Raw genomic sequence first — 23,879 nt, forward strand, 5'->3', positions numbered from 1 at the left:
AACCAGCTAAAATATTTTGCCTGTTTTATATTCAGACTGATCAGATCAAACCTCTCACACCTACCTTACAATGTTACTCTAAAAATAAACAATCATGTCATTGAAATCTCAAAGCTACAAGTTAATGCATGATTAATTCAAAATGATATGAATAAATAAACATTACATTTGATAGAGTATTTTGAATGCTAAAGAGATAAAATAAACTTGAATTCATTTCACTTTATATAAGAATAAATTCACTCTAAAGTTTATGCAGAGGAAACCATAATAATGTTCATATAATTATCATGTTCATCCACTTGTTTAATAAAATTATAGTTTTCATTTTAAATTATTTACTTGATCTCAAATTATGAAACCTTACCCCTGTTCAGCTGATTGGTTTAACTCTTCTGCATTTAAACTGGCCATATCCAACCCAATGCAAATTTTCTACCTGTTTTATATTCAAACAGGTCAGATCTGGCCTCTCGCACCTACTCTACAGTGTCATTTCAAAAATATATAATCACATTGTCAGAACCTCAAAGCTACACAACAATGCATGATTAATTCAAAGCAATGTGACTAAATAAGCATTACATTTGACAGAGTAATCTGAATGCTTAAGGGTTAATAAAATAAGTCTTTACTTATTTTATCAATAAATAAGTCTTCTATTAATGAATAAGTTTTCACATATTTCACTTTATCTAAAATTATGCATTTTTTTCTTCTGATTTATTTCAAGTGATATATTAAAATTTTTTTATGAATTTCCCAGGTTTATGACTCAGAATGAATACATCATACCCCGCAGTGAAAAAACCAGAGCCTTAACTTTATATCGTAAACCAGTCGAGGCAACTTCATTTAAATTAAGTGATACTATACCAAAAGTGGAAGATAGTGTATCAATTCGTCCTTGCCTTTACACTACTGAGAAAGAAATTGAAGACAGGTTTGTAACTTCTCAGTTGAGACTGTAGTCTTTATCAATGGTTTATTAGTATCAAAATTAATTGAGAGGGGTATTTTTGCTGCAGTGGCAGTACTAGTATCAAAGAGCGTAGTTCTCCAATCCACACCAGAGATTTTGACAAGTCTCTAACTTAATCACCCACATCTTCTTGCTGATATCATAATAATCCAAGCCTTTACTAATCAGTGTACTTGGCTAATGATCAGAAGGTCAGGAGTTCATTCCCTGATGGTACATTGTAACCTTGAGCAAGATACTTCATTTCTTGTTGCTCCAGTTCACTCAGTTGACAATAATGAGTTGTACCTGTAATTCAAAGAGCCAGCCTTGTTACACTGTGCCATGCTGAATCTTTCTGTGAACTATGTTATGGGTGTATGAGTGTGTGGAGTGCTCAGTCACTTGCATGTTAATTTCATGACCAAATCAACAGGAACCCTCAGTGTTGTAACTGATGGAGTGCCAGTGTGAGGTCATATTTGATGATATAAAAGGTATACTAGTATATTAGACAACCTAATTTCAGTAGTGAATATTCAGATCAGATCAACTGGAACACTTATCACTGTAACCAACAGAGAGCAAGACCAATCAATTCCAAAGAGTTGGTAGTTGCTGCTCTGAAATCTTTCCTGCTTAGCAGCATTGGGGGTGTTGATGGTTTGTAACAAAATCACCTTAAAGACCTGACAATTCCAAACTCCACTGATTCCCTCATAAGCTATCCAAGAGTGTCTAGAAACCAAACAAATAGATCCCATCAAAATGTATTTTTCTAATGGGATTTTTCTTTCTTTTTTTTACCTTCATGTAGGGTATGGGCTGAGAGAGATTTCACAGCCATTTCTAGCAAGCTGTATGACTTCATAGAGCTCTTTCTGTTATGTTTGATGTATGTGAGGGCTACTGTTGCAATAATTAAAACCACAGAAATTTAGTAAAACCAAGACTCTTACAAAACTAAGTTGGATGGTAAAGAATGCAGTTTCTTACAATTCCATAACCATTAAATCAGTCTTTTAAAGAATGTTCATTTTGTTCATCACCATCATCATCATTTTAATATCCACTTATCCATGCTTGCCTGAGTCAAATAGAATTTGTTGAGGCAGATTTTCTACAGCCAAATGCCCCTCCTGTCAACAAGCCTCATCTGTTTCCAAGCAGCATATTACATTTTGTGAGTCACTTGATGACCTCATTGGTTCCAGTGCCATGTAAAAAAAAATAACCAGTACATTCTGTAAAGTGGTTAACATTAGGAACAACATCCAGCCATGGAAACCCTGCCAAAGCGGACAGTAGAACTGCATGTGGTCCTCTAGTCCATCAATTCTTGTCAAACCATGAAGCCTATGTCAGCAGAGGAAATGGAGGTTAAATAGTGATGATGGAGATGATAAAGAGTATAAAACCTGATAACTTTTATTGGAAGCTTTCCACATGCAGGATATATTAATTATACCTTTACATTTATCAGCAATATAAAGATTATAAATGTTTAATCTGTCAGTGACTCAGTACTCAGCATCAAGTGTATAGGCATTGAAAATGTTGTTTTGTTTTTGTATTTTCCTGAAATTTACTCTAATAAAGCTGGCCTATCTCATTTCTTGTTTCATATTTTCAGAGCTAAAACTATCCCCAAAGAGTCTCTCTGTCCATATTATCCAATGGATAAACTAAAACAACATGTAATATACTCCTTGAATGAAGCTGTTGTAAAAGGTGCTTCTCATATCAGAGATCCAATTGGTGGAAGCAATGAAAATCTTTTTGTGTGAGTATTGCAGAAATTCTTCTTGCTTCTTTTATTTCTATGTACAGTGTTATCTTAAGGCATGGTCACATAGCTAGTTGTTCAGGGGTTCTAGGAGCTCGATGCTAATCTATATATGTTACAATTTTCTATCAATAAATAAATGTTATAGGCTCCAGTGCATTGCTTTACCCAGGGATATGTAAAGCTATTTAGGCAAACCCATCTAAATAAACATATAAATTCAGTATTTAATCTGTTTTATGCTACTGAAACACTGACAAAGTATAATACAAATAGCTATCTATATATTATACATAATGTATATACACAACTGATTGGCCAGTTACTGTGGTATTCACCACAGATAACATCAATGTGTATACATTAAGTATATTACATAGATGGCTATTTCAATATTTAATGTTCAAATATTTTGAGTCATTCTAATGATATTTATAGATTTACCATATTTAAACATAAGTAAAACTAACAGAATAATTATTCAGAATGTTTTCATTTTCTTCCAAATTTTATTAATTAAGCTGTTTCATTTTTCCGAATTTCATTCATTAAAATATCTCCCTATACATATTTTCCTCTTCATATTTTTAGTCCTCTCTTTCGTGTTTGTGACAACCTTCTGCTGATGGGATTATTAAACGATGATGATCTCATAATATTACTAAGCCTCATTGATCCACCTTCATTTGATCCTAATGGAGAACGAGGTAAATTTCTGTTATTTCTTAAAGCTAGAAATTATCTAAAAAAAATTATCACTAAATTATACAATACACCTTGGCTGCAAAGCAAATTCCTTAATGACACAACCCTGTTTGTGGTGTAATTATAATTTCAAACACAATTCATTGACTTTTTTTAATTAATATTTAAATGTTTATTGAAATGCTTCTTGTTAATATATTCTTATTTTGATCAGTTTCAGTAAAACATGGCTTACTTAGTATGGAGTTGGCAGAACCAGTCAAAGTTGAGGTATGTAGTCTTTTAGTAATTGGATAAGGAACATAATTCTAAACAACAATAAAGAGAGAGTATTACTGAGCATAACCTTTTTTTCATTTTTAGTATTACTAGCATAACTAGTACAGGTATTAAAAAAATATTTATGCCTGTATATATCTTCTTATGTTCTTAATTTCATGAGTTTGATTTTTTATTATTTCATATATTATTGGCACTAATGAATTCATTCATCATCATCATCATCATCATCATCATCATCAGTGACAGCAGCAGTGGCGCCATCATCATTGTCATTATTTAATGTCCACTTTCTATGCTGGCATGGGTAGGATGGTTTGACAGGGAACCAATGAACCGCAGGGCTCCATTGAGTTCCAATGTCATTTTTGGCATGGTCTCTATGGCTGGATGCCCTTCCTAATGCCAACCATTTTACAGAGTTTACGGTGTGTACTAGGTGTTTTTTTTTGTTTTTTGTTTTTTGTTTTTTTGTGCCACCAGCATTAATGTGGTTACCATGTAACTTGGAAGACAGAAATTGGAAAAAGTTCCCACTATTAAGAGGAATATTTGAAGGAGGGGGAGATGGGTGGCCAGGTGTTGAAAGGCTAAAGTGCGATAAAGGTGCAAGCTGAAGGAGATAGGAGGTAACCAATTGTTATAAAGTTGTTGGCATTGGGAAATGTAACAGGCTTAGAAACCATACCAAAGCAGACTTTGGAGCTTGATGCAGTCCTCCATGCCGGCATGAAAATGACATTAAATGATGGTGATGATGATGATACAATTTTGCAGACCAAAAACATCAATGCTTTTTCCATTCATCTAATGCATACACCCACACATCTAGTTCCTACCATAATTTGATCTTCTTTTGACCTCTTACTAAAACAACACTTCCCACCACTTAGTTAAGTAGTGCTGATTCTACACACACACACACTTATATATATATATATATATATATATATATATATATATATATATATATATATATATATATATACATATACATATACATATACATATACATATACATATATATATATATATATATATATATATATATATATATATATAAATATATATATATATATATATATATATATATACATATACATATACATATACATATACATATACATATATATATATATATATATATATATATATATATATATATATATATAAATATATATATATATATATATATATATATATATATATATATATATATATATATATATATATATATATATATATTCAGCTGGGGAACGTATAGACCATTGAAACCGGGAAACCGGGCCCATGAGCCTGGCTAGGCTTTAAAAAGGGCGTATTTATTTATTTTATATATATATATATATATATATATATATATATATATATATATATATATAGAGAGAGAGAGAGAGAGAGAGAGAGAGAGAGAGAGAAAGAAAGAGAAACAAAAAGTGAGCTAAGAGAAATAACCCAGAGTCATCAGTGGCATGTATTCAAACAACATAGACAAACACAGGTTTATCAAATACTATTCGCCATAAATTCTTTATTTATTGAAACCATTTCCATTTCCAGCGGATATGTCATATTGCCATTTGGCAATTATGACCAGATCCACCTGAGAAGGGGAGTTAATCAAAAGAGACAAATATTCTCTGAAGTTGATATATCGTTAAACAAAACGATGGACGTATTGTCTGGAGATAAGAGAATAATTTTGGGTACATGTGTTTCTGGCTCAATAGCTATACCTGTATTTGTCTATATATGCATGTGTGTATGTGTATATGTGTACATGCATGTGTGTGTGCATGCATTTGTGTATGTGTACATGCATGTGTGTATGTGTGTGTGTGTGCAAGACTGTATATTTATTAGTGTATGGAAACAATATTGTTTAAATTTTAAACAACTCAGAGACACCATCTGCATAAAAAACAATAACTACATATAATTTTATTGAATTAAATTTAAATAAAGATGCTAATAATATGATATAAATATTCTTTAACAGATGTGTCGAATTCTGCAGCATTTATGTGACTACCAGTTACGACATCGTGTTGAAACTATAGTTGCATTTTCTGATCATTTTGTGGGAGAATGCCAAACAGTAAGTTTATAGTCAGTCATTTGTTTGCTTTCATCTTTTTCTATTTTATTCTTTACCTTAATTCTAAAGTCCTAAGTGATAATGCTAAGCATCATGATATTAGCAATTCTCAGCCTGAAGACCTGTTAGGAATGTATGCAACAGTGAACTCTACTTAAGACCCCCAAGGATCATCTGGTTTTCTTGTATCTCTATGTGATGGACATTATCACGATGTCCTGGGAGGAAATGAATCTGATAAGGTGTGGCAGTGTGGTTAAGAAGATTGCTTCCCAAACACATATTTTCAGGTTAATCCCTCTATGTAGCACCTGGGGCAAGTGTCTTCTAAAATAGACTCTGGCTGACCAAAGCCTTGTGAGTATTTAATAATGGTTTCAAATTTTGGCACAAGGCCAGTAATTTGAGGGGGGGAGAAAGTCCATTACATTGACCCCAGTGATCAACTGGTACTGATTTCTTCGATCCCAGAAGGAATGAAAGGCAAAGTTGAGCTCAGCACGATTTGAACTCATAACATGAAGATGGCTAAAATGCTGCTAAGCATTTAACCCAGTGTATTAACAATTCTACCAGCTCACTGCCTTTAATTTTATTGAATTATAATGGTATAATAACATAAATGACTAAGTGAGAAATGTAGATATCCATTTAGCCATTTCACCTTTTGTATTTCATGATATTTAATAATAAAACTATAAGATCTCTAAACATCAAAGGGCTATGAGGATCCACTCAAATAAAATTGGTATCAAGGGAGTTTACAGGTAAAAAAATGTTTGAGAACTAGATATAGAGACTCTTTCATTTTTATTGAAAACATTTTTGTGCTTCAATTATGAAATTACAAAACACTTCATGACTTTGATATCTGAATGTTTCCAATATTTCCATCTTCAGGACCAGTTGCGTCGTTACAACACCATCAAACAATCAGATCTTCCTTCTGCTGTTACTGCTAAAAAAACCAGGGAATTTCGATGTCCACCACAACAGCAGGTATAGAATTTCATCATTATTTGCAAACAATAAGTTTTATATATACATGTATGTATATTTACTTACTCACATAGGTAGTTCTAGGTTTCAGTCTACTGCACAACTCTTCGGGTAATGGTTTTCTACCATATAGTCAAGTCTTGTAAGAGAAATTTATAAACAGAAATTGTGTGTATTATTTGTGTGTGTGTGTGTGTGTGTGTGTGTGTGTGTGTGTGTGTGTGTGTGTGTGTGTGTGTGTGTGTGTGCGTGCGTGCGCGTGTGTGTGTGTGTGTGTTTGCATGTGTGTTTGTGTGTGTGTGCAGACCTTCTTGTTAACTTGTCTTCAGCAATAAGTAGCCCCAGTTTTACATCAATCAAAATATAATGTTTTCCATTAATTAAAAAGATTATCCTACTGTAGACTCTTTAAGAAAAACAGGTATAGCTCAGTGGTTGAGAAGCTTACTTCCCAACGAAGTGCTCTTGGGTTCAATTCCACTGTGAAAAATGTTTGGCAATGTTCATGAGTGTGTATGGGGGGTATTAGTGTGTACCCTTGTGTAGACATCATGTGATGACTATAAATGAACATCATTGTCATACGAGCAAGGTTGCTTGTTTCCAATCTTCCATGAAAAACATGTATGGCCATAGGAAAATATTACATTGCTTAGAAACAGGTTAAAGTTGGTATCAAGAAAGAGCATCCAGCTGTAGAAAATCTGCTTCAACAAATTCTATCCACCCCATACAAGCATGGAAAAGTGGATGTTAAAATGACAATGATGATTGTCATAAACCATTTATGAAGGTCGTCCTCAGCAAACTCTTTTGATCCAGTAGCATACAATAACACTCATAAAATCAATAACTACAAAGAAAATATTAATTCAAAGAATCAAATAGGAATTCTATGCAATTTGAATATTTGTTGTTTTTCTGAGAAGCAATTTGATGCATTTTAATGTATGAAATTACTGTATTTGATGGTATATAAGATGCACTTATTTTCCAAGAAAATTTCTCAAAAAGTCACCCCACGTCCTATATGAGAAGTTGGCCTAAATTACATGTTTTAGCATACCAAAAACATTTTTCTCCTGAATATACTCTGCTAAAATTAGAATACATCTATTATGCTCATGCATTTTTTACACCTTCAAATACAGTACTTTATGTCTTTAATTTACCCATTTTTCCTTTAGAAAATATTTCAGAAATGTTTCTAAATGCTAAAATTTGTTTTTATTTTTCCCATTCTTAGATGAAAAATCTTCTTAAATTCAAATCTGAAGAAGAATTTGATGAAGACATTTGTGCATGTCGGGAAGATTTTCGAGAGTCTCTATTGAATTACCATCAAACTTTAATGATTCATTGTGAAATGCCAACTTTGCAAAAACAGCCTGAAGCAAATGAAACTGAGCAGTTAGATGACTCTCCGAAATCGATGAAAGAAAAATTAAAATGCTTGATCTGGAGGGTTAAAAAAGAAGAAGAAATCAAAGAAAAATCGTCTGATGAAGAAACCAAAAATGGTATAGATATTATTTTATTTGTTCTGTAATATTATGAATGCTTTGGTTCTGAAACATTCAGTTAGTTTGTAATTTCAGTGATGTTGTTTGAAGAGGCATTTGATATAAAAGACAAAAATTATATTCCATCAATTTATTCATCTAAGTTTACATGTCAACTGGAGCAAGATTACTCAATGTGATGAGTAAAAAAGAACAAAGCACATTCAGTCAATTATAATTTCAACCAAAACCTTTCCAATGAATAAAAGTCCAACTAAAGTAAGCGTCTAAAAGTAAATACACTATGGTGTATAAGTAACTGAGATTACAATATTACCCCACTAAATGATGGGATGCCAGTCCATTGCAAGGTTAACTTCCCAGCTATTGCTGGAGCTCATTTACAGCTGAGTGGACTGGAGTAATGTGAAATGAAGAACACAATGCATTGCCTGGTTCAGGGATCAAAACTATAATCTTACAATCATAAATGCAACACCAGAACTACTAGGCCACATGCCTTCACTTACTCTGTAATTACTTATCAATTAGTCCATATTTTATTAATTGATCATTTGATTATATTTTTAACAAATTTTAAATTAAATGAATTTTTTTTTTAATTCGTTATGAATATAATTATGCATTATTATATTTAGTTTAGGCAAGGCATCAAGCTGGCAGAATCATTAGCACACCAGGTAAAGTGCCTAGCAGCATTTCATCCATCTTCATGCTCTGCATTCAAATACTTCCAGGGTCATCTTTGCCTTTCATCTTTTCAAGGTCAATAAAATGAGTACCAGTTGAGCACTGGAAGTTGATCTAATCGACTTTTTCCCTCTCCAAATATTGCTGGCCTTGTGCTAAAATCTAAAACCATTATATTAAGTTTAGGCTATAGATACACAAAACTAAAGAGCATTAAAGAAAATGTATTGAGGTATTTACAAATGTTTATGTTCTGAGATCAAATATCACTGCAGTCAACTTTGCCTTTCATTCTTTTAGGGTCAATAAAATACATGCCAGTCAGGCACTGGTGACTTTGCCTCTCCCCACCCCCAAATTTGCAGCCTTGTGCCTAAGTTACATGCAATTTTTATACTTAGTTTATCAATCAGATCCTTTCTCAATGATTTTGTTTGGTTATTTGAAATTATACATTTATCTACTTACAATGTTAATTATGTGGTTTATTATCAAAGATCTTGTTGACAAATACATTTCCAGAGTTCTGTCTCTGTACATAACCACTTTCTTAATTCTGGAACTGTATACTTTCAATTGGTAATCCATTTCAATCAAGTCAGATCACAGGAATAAATTATTATTATCCAATGATATCTCCAAATATTGCTATCTAAAACACTTGCTGTATATTGAGATAACATCTAAAACACACACTGTATATTGAGATAATGTCTACTTCTGAGTGATTATGATCAATGTTGATCAATTTTGGTATGCTTTCATATTTGGTATTCAATTCCTTTTCTATGACTATATTTCTAGATTCTCTACAAAAACTTATTGCCCAAACAATGGTTCGGTGGGGAGAAGAAACATTCCTCTCTGACCAGAACCTGGTCAGAGAAATGTTTAGTCTGCTTCACAGACAGTATAATGGTGTTGCAGAAGTAAGTAAAATTTCTGTATATTTTCATAATTTCAAAATTACATTTTTAATTTCTTGTCTTGTTAATTACTTTATTTGAGGGAAGATTATCATTGTCATGTAGGGTTCATAAGCAAAATAAATTGAAGGCAAAGTATGTCTGAAGAAATTTTAAATCTTAATTTCTTTATTTCAAAAATTTCATTTACATTTGATTATTTTTGTTTTTATTTCAGTTACTTTCTGCTTTGGAGAAAGCTTATGTAATCAGTAATTCTAGTATTGAAGACATCAACGAATTATTAAAAGCTTTAGGACACATCCGTTCTTTGCTTTTGGTCCAAGTGGCCGTTGATGAGGAAGAGTCCATGAAAACAAGCCTCAAGTATGTAATATCAATTTTTTAACATTTGTTTTAAAATACAATGCAAGGGGAAAGAAAAACAATTTTTAATTATAAAAATGACAAAGCATATTTTCAAGATATTTTCCAAATCATTTTCATCACTTTGTAAGAGGAAAAAAACTAGTTCAATTTACATTGCAGCATCCATGACTTTCAGAAACATTTTATTCATGCTCAGAATTGTTGAAGCATGGAATAAACTTAGTTATACAAAAAGAAAATAATAATTCTGTCAATGTCTTGTTTTATTTTATTTTATTTCTTTAGGGAACTCATGGACAACAAAGTATTTTTCCAGCATCCTGATTTGATGCGTGCTTTATGCGTACATGAGACAGTTATGCAGCTTATGGTAAACACACTTAACAAAGCACAACAGCATCAACAAGCAGCAGCATCTGAGCAAGCAGCTGGTAACAGAACATCAATTGCTGGTGCTCCAAGTGAAAGTGATCCTAGTGCTGTACAAAGTAAGGTAAGGATATGATCACTGTTTGAATTCAACTACAAGTTTAATGCAGGTAAACAAATATGTTGTGCCATGTTCATATTTTGCTGGTAGGAATTCAATTGTAGGAATTCAAAAGTTTAGAGAATGTCACTTTAAAAGTTGATGCGTTGGTACTTTTTTCATTGAATATTTTTTAAGTGCAAGTCAAAGCTTTTGGTTTGGTTTGGTTTGGTTTAGTTTGATGAAACTACAAAGAGACAGCTGATCTTTAGTTTGGTGTTCAAAGTATCCTGCACATCTAGAACAGTGAAATACTACCCCTTCTTTATTTTCCTTACATTTGATGGCACAAAAGGTGTCATACAAGAAGAAACAATTGAGATTTACCAGTTGCTCATGCAACTGTATCTTTCACTGAAACTGTCAGTGTCTACGAAGTGGAATCTTGGTCTTTGGCCCTAATATACTGTTATATACCTTCATTATCATGAAAACCCATTTGAAATATGCACATACACATGCACACACGCACATACACACATGTGTGTGTATGTGTGTGTATATGTGTGCACGCATGTGTTTGTGTTTGTTCCATCACCATAACTTGACAACTAATGTTGGTTTGTATACATCCTCATAACCTAGCTGTTTATCAAAACAGACTGATAGAATAGGTGCCATACTTTAAAAAATAGCATTTATTGAGATCGATTTATTTGACTAGACCCTCCAAGGTGATGTCCCAGCATGCCCACAGTCCAATGATTGAAACAAGTAAAAGATAAATGATAAGATAATTTTATGAGTTGTACCTTATTGGCTCCAGTGATTTAATGCTACCCAAATATTATACTCTGTAGCAAGATGCTTGTGCTGAAATGGTTGTCATGTGTTGCCGCTTCCTCTGTTATTTCTGCCGCATCAGTCGACAAAATCAAAGAGCAATGTTTGAACATCTGAGTTACTTGCTGGAAAACAGCAGCATGCTTCTCGGTAAGTATATACAAAGTCTATTATTTTCTGTTCAAAACATATTGCATTAATACTTGACTGCTTTATGATAAGGACTCAGAGATATAGGATTTGTCATTCCAGTAATGAGAGGTTAGCCATTAATTGTCAAACAAGACATTTATATATGATACAATTTCATAATCAACTAGAAAATATATCACCATTTCTATAGAGTTTGTTAAGAATTATTTGAAAGTATATTGAGTGGTGAAAACTATTTGTTCTCTAAATCTGTGATGAATCTCATCAAAATGCTAAACTTACATCCACAGCACAAGGATCCAAAGAATGTGTGTGTGTGCATGTGGTGTGTGTGTGTGTGTGTGTGTGTGTGTGTGTGTGTGTGTGTGTGTGTGTGTGTTCCACCTGGCCTCTTGTCTTTGTTGTCTTTTCCAACCACTTTTTCTCATTCTCTTATTTCTTCTGATTAAGGACTTATGTCTGAAACATCAAAATCCTTTCTCTTCTGTTTAAGTATTAAGCTAATACAATTTATCCCTTCTGCGTTGTCTTCTTCTTGTGCTCATTGCCTTGAATAAATTACCATTTTTTTATAATCAAACAGCTCGTCCATCACTGCGAGGCTCCTGTCCACTTGATGTTGCATATTCTTCTCTTATGGATAACAACGAACTTGCTTTAGCTCTCAGAGAGTCGAATTTGGAAAGAATTACTGTTTATTTGTCTCGTTGTGGTCTCCAAAGCAATGCTGAACTTTTGGAGAAAGGATATCCTGATATTGGTTGGGATCCTGTAGAAGGAGAGAGATTTTTGGACTTTTTCCGATTCTGTGTCTGGGTAAATGGTATGTAAACTTTTTATATGAAGATTCCTCACTTTTATGATATGACATAATTCTGTAAAAAAATAGTTATTAATTATTTAAGTTGTTTCGAGTGACAAGGCATGGCTGTGTAGTAAGAAACTATCTTCCTGATAGCATGGTTCTGGGTTCAGTTCCACTGCATGGCACCTTGGGCAAGTGTCTTCTACTATAGCCTCAGGCCTTGTGAGTGAATTTGCTAGATGGAAACAGAAAGGTGCCCATTGTATATATGTATATATGTGTTTCATTGTGTCTGTGTTTATACCCCCCACCACCACCACCACCACCACTTGACAACTGGTGTTGGTGTATTTACATCCCTGTAACTTAGTGGCTCAGCAAAAGAGACCAGCAGAATAGGTACCAAGTTTTAAAAAAAGAATGAGTACTGGTGGGTGATACATTCAACAAAAAAATTCTTCAGCATGGTGCTCCAGCATTGCTGCAATCTAATGACTGAGACAAGTAGAAGATAAAAGAAAAAGATATAATTTTACAATAATGTCTTAATTTCTGATAACTTGAATATTAACCTGTGTTTCTGAAATTCTCATAAATATTATATTATTCCATATCATCTCTGTGGGTCAAGTTAATTTATTCTGTATGATCTTTCTGGATCATAGGCACAGGAGTAGCTGTGTGGTAAGAAGTTTGCTTCCCAACCACATGGTTCTGGGTTCAGTCTCACTGCATGTAACCTTAGACAAGTGTCCTCTACTATAGCCTCAGGCCAAACAAAGCCTTAAGAAAATTTGGTAGACAGAAACTGAAAGAAGCCCTTCATATATGTTGGTGGGGGGTATCTATGTATGGGTGTCTTTGTGTCTGCGTTTGTCTTCCTATCACTGTTTGACAACTGGTATTGGTGTGTTTACATCTCCACAACTTAGTGGTTCAGCAAAAGAGACTGATAGGATAAGTACTTAGGCTTAACTAAGTCCTGGGGTTGATTATTCAACTAAAGCCTTCAAAGTAGTGCCCCAGCTTGACTGCAGTCCAATGACTAAAGCAAGTAAAAGAGACAAAATATATCCTAGGTGCAAGGATAGCAATATGGGTAAGAAGTTCATTTCCCAACCACATGGCTCTAGGTTCAATCCTATTGAGTGACACCTTGGACAAGTGTCTTTTATTATAGCCTCAGTTTGACGAATACCTTTGAGAATGGAATTTGATAGATGGAAACTCTACAGAAGCCCATCTCTCTCTCTCTCTCTTTCACTCTCTCTCTCTCTCTCTCTCTCCCCCACACACACACACCACACATAGTGTTGGAGTTTGTGTCATGTCTGTGTATGTATTTATGCAATCACAACAAAAGCAATGCTATTTATATGTCACAGGGTGGTGAACTGGCAGAAGTGTTATCACATAGGCCAAAATACTTGGCAGCATTTCTTCCAGGCTTTCATGCTCTGAGTTCAAACCCCAGTAAGGTCAATGTTGTCTTTCATCTTTTCCGGATTGATGATATATATTATCAGTGAAGCACTGAAGGTTGGTGTTATCTACTAACACCCTCTCACTAAAATTGCTGGCCTTGTGTCAAAACTAGAAACCACTATTCATGTACTAAATCTTAGAAGTTCAATAAAAAGAGATTGATAAAATAATTACTTAACTGAAACATATGTCTGATCAAAGAAAACCCTTAAAGGTAGTGCCCCAGCATGACCTCAGTTCAATGACTGAAACAAGTGAACAAATAAAGAATATAGAAATATTTAATATGCCCATTACATGTAGAAGTTTATCTTCTTATATTCATTATTCCAAAATGAGACATTATAAATTCGTGATTTGTATAAAGCAATATAACATTTTATCTTTTAATAATATAGGAGAAAGTGTGGAAGAGAATGCCAATCTAGTAGTTCGCCTACTTATCCGCAAGCCTGAGTGCTTAGGACCAGCCCTGCGTGGTGAAGGAAGCGGATTGCTTAAGGCTACCCGAGATGGAATCAAAATGTCTGAACAAATTGCAGCAGCCAAAGACACTAATGCTGCAAACTTCCTCAGAGTTATTAATGATGATGATGACACAGGTGGAGAATACCTTTTCCAAAGGTAATTATAACAATAATTATACATACACACACACACACACACACACACATATATATATATATATATATATATATATATAATACAGACAAAAAACAAATGTTGAAATTTTGTTATTTTGAATGCATGTAATATATGTGTTTTGAGTAGTTATGTAAGAGAGTTCTTTCATAATATCCTCCTCAGTCATGTATAATGACACAGATAATTTCTCAAATATAACTTTTGCATGCAGAACATTTATATATAATATGTATATATAATGTAGTACTGAATTTATTTTATGTTTTTGAAATATATCAGTATTAATGAACTTATGACAACTCTTCTCTCTCTCACTCCCTCTCAGGAGACACGCAAATTGGTGTTTATAACTATCACTATAAGTAACATTACAACATGCAGACCAATGGTTCTCAAACATATTTTGTCAAAGAACAAACTCATTCCTATTTTTATTTTATTTTAAAGAAAGAATTTACTCATCAAAAACAAGAACATATACTTTATTCCTTCTAGACACTTTGTTCTTACCATCAAAAACTGTATGTCATTTATGTGATTGGGATTTTTAAAAATTCTAGAGACATGAAACAATTCATTGTTAACCATGCAACTCAAATAACAGCATGTAAATCTATAGTCAAAACAACTCTTTCAATAGAGAAAATCAAAACTTATGATGATTTTTACATACTATCATTTGCAGTTTTATCTACTTTGAGTTGGACAGTTAAAAACGAATTATTCTAAATCTCTCAAAGTTTTAAAATTTTTTCTGATGTCATCAATACACTACAAACTGTGGACCCAAACATATTTGGTGAAAGAACTTTTATTTGATAGTCTAAAAATCATTGAACCCATTCCTGTTTTTATGGACAACCCCTGACTCTAGGATGTAATTCCAACTTTTATTTATAAAATACATTTTTATAAAATTTCAACATGGAACCTCAAAATATTTTCATGGAACCCACTTTAAAAAACATCCCTGTATATAAATAGCTTTCAGATGGAATCATTTTAATACTCAGCTTCATTCGAGAATTTATTTTTTTCTTTCCTTCAGTAAATATGATTTTACAACTCTACCAGCTGATGATGATGAAGACTACATAGACATGGGATGTGCAATCCTCAACTTCTACTCCAGTTTGGTTGATTTATTAGGACGCTGTGCTCCTGATGCTGAAACCCTTAAAGCTGGACGAAGCAATTCTTTGAGAGCTCGTGCTATTCTTCGGAGTTTGGTGTCAATGGAAGACCTTGAAGGTGTATTAGGACTCCGATTTATTTTACCATCTGGATTTGGGCAATACGAAGGTACTTTCAAACAGAATATGTTCTTTCATTTTAACACATTATCACCAATTTCAGTATTATCTTTAAGATAAATTTTAAAATCTACCAAAACTCTTCAATTCCTTCAGTGTTTTCCTCTTTCGTACTATAATCATTGTGTTAGAACAATATTTAGTGTCAAATCCACCAACATAGATAATATCAATCATGGCACTGGCATGACTGTTCCAAACCATGTGGTCTTGGGTTCAATTCCACTGCATGGTACCTTAGGCAAGCACTTTTTACTCTAGTGTCTGACCAACTAAAGCCTTGTGAGTAGATTTGGCACATGGAAACTGAAAGAAGCCTATCATATATATATATATATATATATATATATACATTCATACATACGCGCGCGCGTGTGTGTGTGTGTGTGTGTGTGTGTGTGTGTGCATGTATGCGTGTGTGTGTTCTTGTGTATAGCCTTGTCTAGACATCAAGTGATGTCTGCAAATGAGCATCATCACTATCCTCTTCCATGAGAAACATGTCTTGCAATAGGAAAATATTACCTTGATTGGTAAAACAGGTGAGGGTTGATGCCTCAATAAATTCCATCAGACTGATGCAAATATGGAAAAATGGACGTTAAAGGATGATGATGATGATATCCTTATGATGGATCAGCAGAATTTTAAGAGCTTTGGCCAAAATATCTTGCAGTGTTTGATTATAGCACTTAACATTCTGCTTCATTGCTTATGAATATTGACTTTGCTCAGCCTGCCTCTGACACGATCAATAAAGAAAATAGCAATTGAATATTGGAGTTATAATAAATGAGTTGATATAATTAATGAGTTGATATAATAAACGAGTTGATATAATAAATGAGTTGATATAATGAGTTGATATATATCACCTTCACATGTGAGCCTGGATGACTGTTCATTAATGGATAATTACAAAAAGATGAACCACTATGGATGCTTACGAGCATCACATCCAAAAGAACCTATAGCATAAATACTTCTCAGCATTATGTAATCCCCTTCCAGCAAGGAAATTTATCCTCGTATTTTAGAAGTCTTCTATATTTCCACTGTTTCACTTACAAATTGGTTTTGCAATGTACACATTTGTATGAAACCCTCAGAATATTACTTAGATATTAAGTAATATAATGTCTGTCTGCATGTATGTACGTATGCACATGTATTTATATATGTACATATGGATGCATCAATGAATGTATGTATGTGTATGCATGCAGCTATACATGCAAGGATGTGTTTATTAAGGCTAACATTTTTAGCTATTCAGTTCCAACCAATAGGTTAATTGTTTTCTTTTCAAAAATGTTTATAGAGGCTGAAATTTACTCTGCGGATGTGTGTGCGTGTGTGTGTATTCATTTGTGAGCATGTGCATGCATGTGTGTGTGTGTGTGCATGAGAGTTTGAGTGTCTATGGTGTATGCCTGTGCACATGCACACACACACACACACACACACACACACACACACACACACACACTCATCCTTTCAGATTCATGCACAATTTATTAAATATCAAATCTATATTTTGTTATATATTTCTTTGTTTAACAGAAGGAGTACCAGTTCCTCTACCTCCTGGATTGGTGCCCACTCATAAAGCAGCCATTGTGCTGTTTTTGGAAAGAGTCTATGGAATACCAGATCGAACAGTTTTCTTCAGATTACTAGAAGATGGTTTCCTACCTGATCTTCGAGCAGCAACATCATTGGATACAGTAAGTATAGTTGTTTCTTTTCAATTACTCATCATCTTACACTAGGGGAGATCTATCTCTCTCTATATATATATGTGTGTGTGTATGTATGCATATGCATAGTATTAATGTTTGTTTTTTTAGGTTTAGTTATAATGGTTTCAAAATTTGGCACAAACCCATCAATTTCAGGGGAATGGGGAAGTCCATTACATCAACTCCAGTGTGTAACTGGTACTTATTTTATCGACCCCGAAAAGATGAAAGGCAAAGTTGGCCTTGGCAGAATTTGAGCTCAGAACATAAAAACAGATAAAATGTCACTAAGCATGAGGCTTAGTAATAATAAAACAATTTTCCATTAATCTGATGGGATATTCTATGCCTTTGTACAGTACACATTCATTATTCTTTAAAAAAAACATTATTGACATGATCTTTGAAGTTTTGGCCAGTTAAGCCATCATTGGACTGTGTTGCATGGAAGTTAATCTTGGCGTTATATAGTCTTTGTTGAGTTAAAAGCTTCTTAGGATATGTGGGCTTGAGTGGAGTGACAATTAAGTTTCAGGGTAGGTTGTTAGGGAGAGGTGTTTTGGAGAAATTTTTATCGATTAAATTTACTTGAGTTTTTACTGATTAAGTTTATTTGAAATTTTAAAATCAAGTTTGAAAACGATGATGTTGACAGCGGTAACTGTAGTCATGATGGATATTGGTATTTATATTAACACATACAGTATTGCAGACCAGTTTTCCGTTGTTTACTGCGAATAATGTTGAAATTGGGTTCATTTGCCCCTTGATAGTTTATCTTAATTGATATAAACTTTACAAGTTTAATCCTTAAATTGATGTCTAATGACTGGAGACTTTTTGAGTTGAAATGTTATATGAGTCAATAGAGTTGTTAATAGTTATTAAAAATGCACCCAATTTTAATTAGTTATTAATTTAGTTATTAAAAATGCACCCAATCAAAATTAACACATTAATTGATATTTGTTTTTAAGGTCACCCCAGATGAAAGTGATATGGCATTGGCACTTAACAGATACTTATGTAACTCCGTCCTACCCTTGATGACTACCCACTGTCACTTCTTTAGAGATGCTGACCATGTATCTGCCTTGATGGACAACACTTTGAATACCGTATACAGATATACAAAGTGCCGCTCTCTCACCAAGGGACAACGAGATGTTGTATGTGATTTCCTTGTGGCGTTCACACAGTAAGTAGCAAATCAATTAACACTTTAATTAGCTTTCAAGAATGTCAGTTTGCTGCAATTTTAAACAGAACTCACAATTTAAAAAAAAAGTTTTTTAATGGAATATACTGTTGGAGGGGAAAATCCTTTTGTAATCATCTTTTGTTATCATTTCTCGACTGTGAATATTCCTTTAGTCTATCATAAATATTGTTTTGTTTTGTTTTCAGTCCCTATGAAACTTTTCACCTCAAAACACTTCAACACATGTTAATCTTTAAATATTTATACTCATCAATTAGAATTACATATTCAAATAAAATCAGTTATACTAACAGATAGATTATTAATATAGGAAGATATAGTTATACATTTATGAAAATATTATTTATGAAACACTCATCAAATTCTCTGCTATATTCAAGCTTAAGCTTTTAATACATTTGCATATCAAAAGCAGTTACATTTTAGAATACTCATAATAATTATACTAATACTAATTAGATAACTTAAAATTTATTATGTGTATTTGAATTAAAAATATGTTAACAAGGATAGCCTTCTTTGTACTATATTTTAAAATATTTTCTTAAAAACTACTAAATATGCCTTCCTGCTTTACTATTCTATAATTTTGTTACTGTCTTTATGCAAACCAAATAAAAAAGATAAAATTGAAATCTCTGCCATAGGGTAAATTCATCCTAAGTATCTTCAGGAAAGTAGTAATTCCTTTTGTTTTTCTATTTGTGTCTTCTTTCTTTTTTTCAGTCAAATAACACAAGGAAACTGGTATAGTTATTATACATTAGTCCTTTTGATGCACTTTGAAAATGTTTATTAAAATGTGGTTTCATATTGATTGTTTTTTCTATTTAAACTTAAGGCCTTTACTATTTAAGATGGGAACATCATTTCCAGTGGATTCTACACTGAGTTATAATAGTTACAATCTTCATCAAGATGTTTTTTCAATAGTAATTCTAAATTAATAAAGCTATGGACAAATTTTAAAAATATTACCTTTCTAAACATTTTAGACTATTGAAACAAATGATTTTACTACATAAACTAGAGAATATATACATAATTTAGACAATTCCTCTGTTTTTATTTGGTAAGATATTTGTTTTATTCTAATAGAAATAGGCAAGAATCTTCTGCAATAAAAAACTTGATAGGCATATTATAGCCACAACATTAAAAGTGGAAAATATTAAGAAATATTTTTCCATAAATTAAAAATATGGTACCCCCATCCAAAGTAATAACATAGCCATTGGCTTTAGATTCATAAACAAGATTTATAATTTTCCTTTCCAAAACAATTTAACAGTTTCAACACACAGTAATTCATTAAATACTTTCTTTCTGTGAGAGGTTAAGAGAAAACCAAAAATTAACTATTTTGAACAAATATTTAAGAAAAAATACTCTAAGATACCAAATTCTTTTAAATAAAACATTTCAGTAATTTCCATCAAAAATATTACTCAGTATTTAGCATGAAACGAATGTGAAATATATGAAGAGGAAATCTAAACATGATCTTATTTATAATTGATGGGGTTATCTGCTCTGGACACACATTTTTCTAATGTGTCAATGAACTTACATTCATACAAAAGTAGTTGCTTCAACTGTATATACTGGGCCATTTTATATATATATATATATATATATATATAGGTTATGAGCAATAGTGGTGTCAATTAGACCCAGAGGTTTCAGGTAATGCTGAGTAAGTACTATGAATAGACCATAGTTAAGCTCCAGATTCGGAGATTATGCAAATAAGGGGTCCAATGTAGGTCATATATCAGCGTGAATCTAAGGATTTACTTTTCGTAATGAGATTAAAAAAAACCGAGGCTGTGTATAATATTGAACATTTATAAATAGGTCTTACAGCTGTTTCCAGGATATTTATTATATCCCTTCATCGGAGAGGTTGGTTAAGCAATAGTTAGTTTAGATAAGATAGGAAATAGAGAGTGAATGTAGGGAATATTGTATTTGTAAATCCATTGTTTAGGCAGAATGGTACACATATAAGATTCCAATACTTTGTGAGTAAAACCCAATAGTCTTTAATATTGGTCATTGCATTTGTAAACAGAACCCTACAGAACCCTTGATTCAATAACACTGTGTATAAACTCTTCATCAGGTGTTTTGGGGAAATTTTGAACCTGGGTTCTCATTCCTAAAGTATTTTTCGATGTTATTATCATTATTATTCAGGTCACTGCCTGGAATTGAACTCAGAATCTTGGGGTTAGTAGCCTGCACTCTTAATCACTACACCATATGCCTGTGGATATATAGAACTGGATTAGTACTATTGGGTTATTGGATTGTTACTATGGCTGTGGAATAGTGTTATAACACATCCTTTTGATATATCTATATATATATATATATATATGAATATGTATATACATATATATATAAACATATAAGTATATGTATATTTGTACATATATGTGTGTATATATGTGTATACATGTGTGTGTGTGTGTGTGTGTATAATATGTGTGTAAGTATTGTATATGTATATATAAAATATAAATGAGTAACAAAGATGTATAAGTGTCAGTTCATTATGGCCATTTTGAATGACTCCTTTAATTTATCAATGAAAGCATTACATCATCACAATTGATCAATTAAAGAAGTCACTCGAAACGGCCGTAATGAACTGACATGCATTTTTGTTACACATTTATATTTTACTCACCTACCCCAGAATTTGCACTTTGGAATTATTTGGAAAGTGTCTTTATATAAAGTACATATCTGAACAAATGAGAGCGGACTTATTTACTAAGCTGGATCATGTCACCTACATACAGAGCATGAATACCGGGGAAAAAATTTTATGTAGAGTTTGATACTCACCTAGTATTGTTTGAGTGTGCAAATAAGTTCATCCTAACAAGGTGCCCCAATTACATTTCACATATATATATATATATATATATATATATATATATATATATATATATATATATATATATATATAAATATGTATGTATGTATGTATATATATATATATATATATATATATATATATATATATATATATATATATACAAATACATATGTTTGTTTGTATATATATATATATATATATATATATGCACACGCATATACATTCATATATATATTTAAGTGTATGTGTGTATCAAATTAGTTTATGTAGTTAAATCTGAGAAGGGGAAAACATTATTATACTTAAGAAGCTTGTGTTTTGCAAGTTAGGTTTCCCTAGGTTTTTTTTAGTTTAAATTCTATAAATAAGTTACACTGTGGTGAGTAAAGCTGTATCCCTTTAAGATGTATGATAAATTGGCAGTGAGGTATCAGTGACTATCTCATGGTTATAATCCTCTATTTTATACTTTTAGCTGCTTCATTTGCCACTGGTATTTACAGAAACATGTGTACTCTCTTAGTCAAATATTTAGCATTTAATAAATTTCAGATTTTGTAATTGTATTGCTAAATAAAGTTAATTGTTGCCTAACCAATGTATCACATCATTTTACTACATAACAACCCTTACCCTCAACTGTTTTCACACTTCATCAATTACCCAGACAAAGTTCTGCCACTCCTATTTTGAATACATTTGACAGCAAATTAGTTTCATGTCTTATCCAACTAAGGTAGCTGACTGACTGACACTTATCAACTTGCATGTCTCTCACACCCCATCAGTAGCTAAAAGACATTTGCTGACTATTGCAATGCCTGTAAGATCACCTTCAATCAAGAAAGCAAAAGTTGTTCTTCTGTATCACAACCAACAAGTTATCTCACTTCTTGAATTGTGAGCAAGCATTCAGATATTTTCACCTTTTCACTAATGTCATCACCCTCACAGTCACTGAATGCAAAATCTTCTCTCTTCACCACAACTTAACAAAGTGTCTCTTCAATCATCATCAAATAGTTTACTCTAGAGTAAACTCCTGTCCTCATTTAACTCTTCAATCTATTTCTCTTCAGATCAATCAATTCTATGGTTTAACTTAATGTTAAATATTCAATTGCTGAAAGAATCATTAAAGTAACGTAACTGTTTTTGAGTTTAGATGAGTGCCATAATATTAGCATTATATAAGACACTGTACATAAGCATGGATGTGTATATAGAAAAAGATATATATGTATATAATCAATGCTGTTCTCAGACAAAGAGCAAAAATGACAAATTTAAGTTCTTCAGGCAAAATAATGTCATAACATAAATATACAAATGCATTCATGCAGATCGATTTGAATACATAAAGTAGCTTGAGTTGAGTTATGTTTCAAAAGATGACACTCTTCAGCTTGTCTTGATATATTTAACCAAAAAATTCAAAGTAAAAAAAGTTAAAAGATATATAAAAGCAGTCATTCTTCTCACGGAAAACAGAAATTTAATAAAAGATATACAATGAAACTTTTAAAAATATTTTGGAAAAACGATGTAAATGTAGAAGTATTAGAAAACTAAGCCTGTAAGTAATCTTAACAATAATTCAAAGATTATTTTATGGTCTCTATCAATATCTTATAAGTCTTTATGGTAAACACAACTTTTAAGTATTGTTTGACTACTATATATTAGTTTCCAAAAAGCATATGCATCGAAATTTCGGGTTTATTCTTAAAAATGACATAATTGTTGTAGTCAAACAAATCTTTTTGAGGAATCACTAAATAGTCTGATATAAATTCAATTTTTTCCAATATAAAAGAATACAGATTTTAGAAATTAATGTTAACAGGGCTGGAGATTTGCAGTAATAAAGAAAATCTCATTAATTTAGTTTCATTTTGAAAAAATATATATAGATTTTATAAATGACATCTTCTCCTGCAATGAAGGTGAAATATTGAATCTAGTAGCATGGGTGT

The 23,879-nt window shown here is 32.3% G+C and overlaps 1 protein-coding gene across 50 annotated transcripts in view; it reads left to right on the top strand.

The window, feature by feature from the left end:
* LOC106881762 (ryanodine receptor) overlaps positions 1-23,879 on the top strand; it is a 385,182-nt gene that overhangs the window by 205,076 nt on the left and 156,227 nt on the right. For 33 of the 50 annotated variants that reach the window (XM_052971841.2, XM_089360091.1, XM_089360092.1 and 30 more), the window contains 16 exons: positions 767-943; positions 2,595-2,744; positions 3,339-3,454; positions 3,667-3,722; positions 5,731-5,829; positions 6,730-6,828; positions 8,075-8,348; positions 9,846-9,970; positions 10,185-10,333; positions 10,622-10,829; positions 11,666-11,798; positions 12,385-12,624; positions 14,490-14,715; positions 15,785-16,038; positions 17,613-17,776; positions 18,769-18,989. In XM_052971841.2, coding sequence (XP_052827801.2) covers positions 767-943; positions 2,595-2,744; positions 3,339-3,454; positions 3,667-3,722; positions 5,731-5,829; positions 6,730-6,828; positions 8,075-8,348; positions 9,846-9,970; positions 10,185-10,333; positions 10,622-10,829; positions 11,666-11,798; positions 12,385-12,624; positions 14,490-14,715; positions 15,785-16,038; positions 17,613-17,776; positions 18,769-18,989 — 2,691 coding nt within the window. Of the gene's footprint in view, positions 1-766; positions 944-2,594; positions 2,745-3,338; positions 3,455-3,666; positions 3,723-5,730; positions 5,830-6,729; positions 6,829-8,074; positions 8,349-9,845; positions 9,971-10,184; positions 10,334-10,621; positions 10,830-11,665; positions 11,799-12,384; positions 12,625-14,489; positions 14,716-15,784; positions 16,039-17,612; positions 17,777-18,768; positions 18,990-19,739; positions 19,761-23,879 lie in introns of all 50 variants that reach the window. The other 17 variants (XM_089360088.1, XM_014932251.3, XM_014932252.3 and 14 more) reach the window with 1 other exon arrangement.

The sequence above is a fragment of the Octopus bimaculoides genome, chromosome 11, assembly GCF_046866305.1.
Source record: "Octopus bimaculoides isolate indiv1 chromosome 11, ASM4686630v1, whole genome shotgun sequence".
Taxonomy (NCBI): domain Eukaryota; kingdom Metazoa; phylum Mollusca; class Cephalopoda; order Octopoda; family Octopodidae; genus Octopus; species Octopus bimaculoides.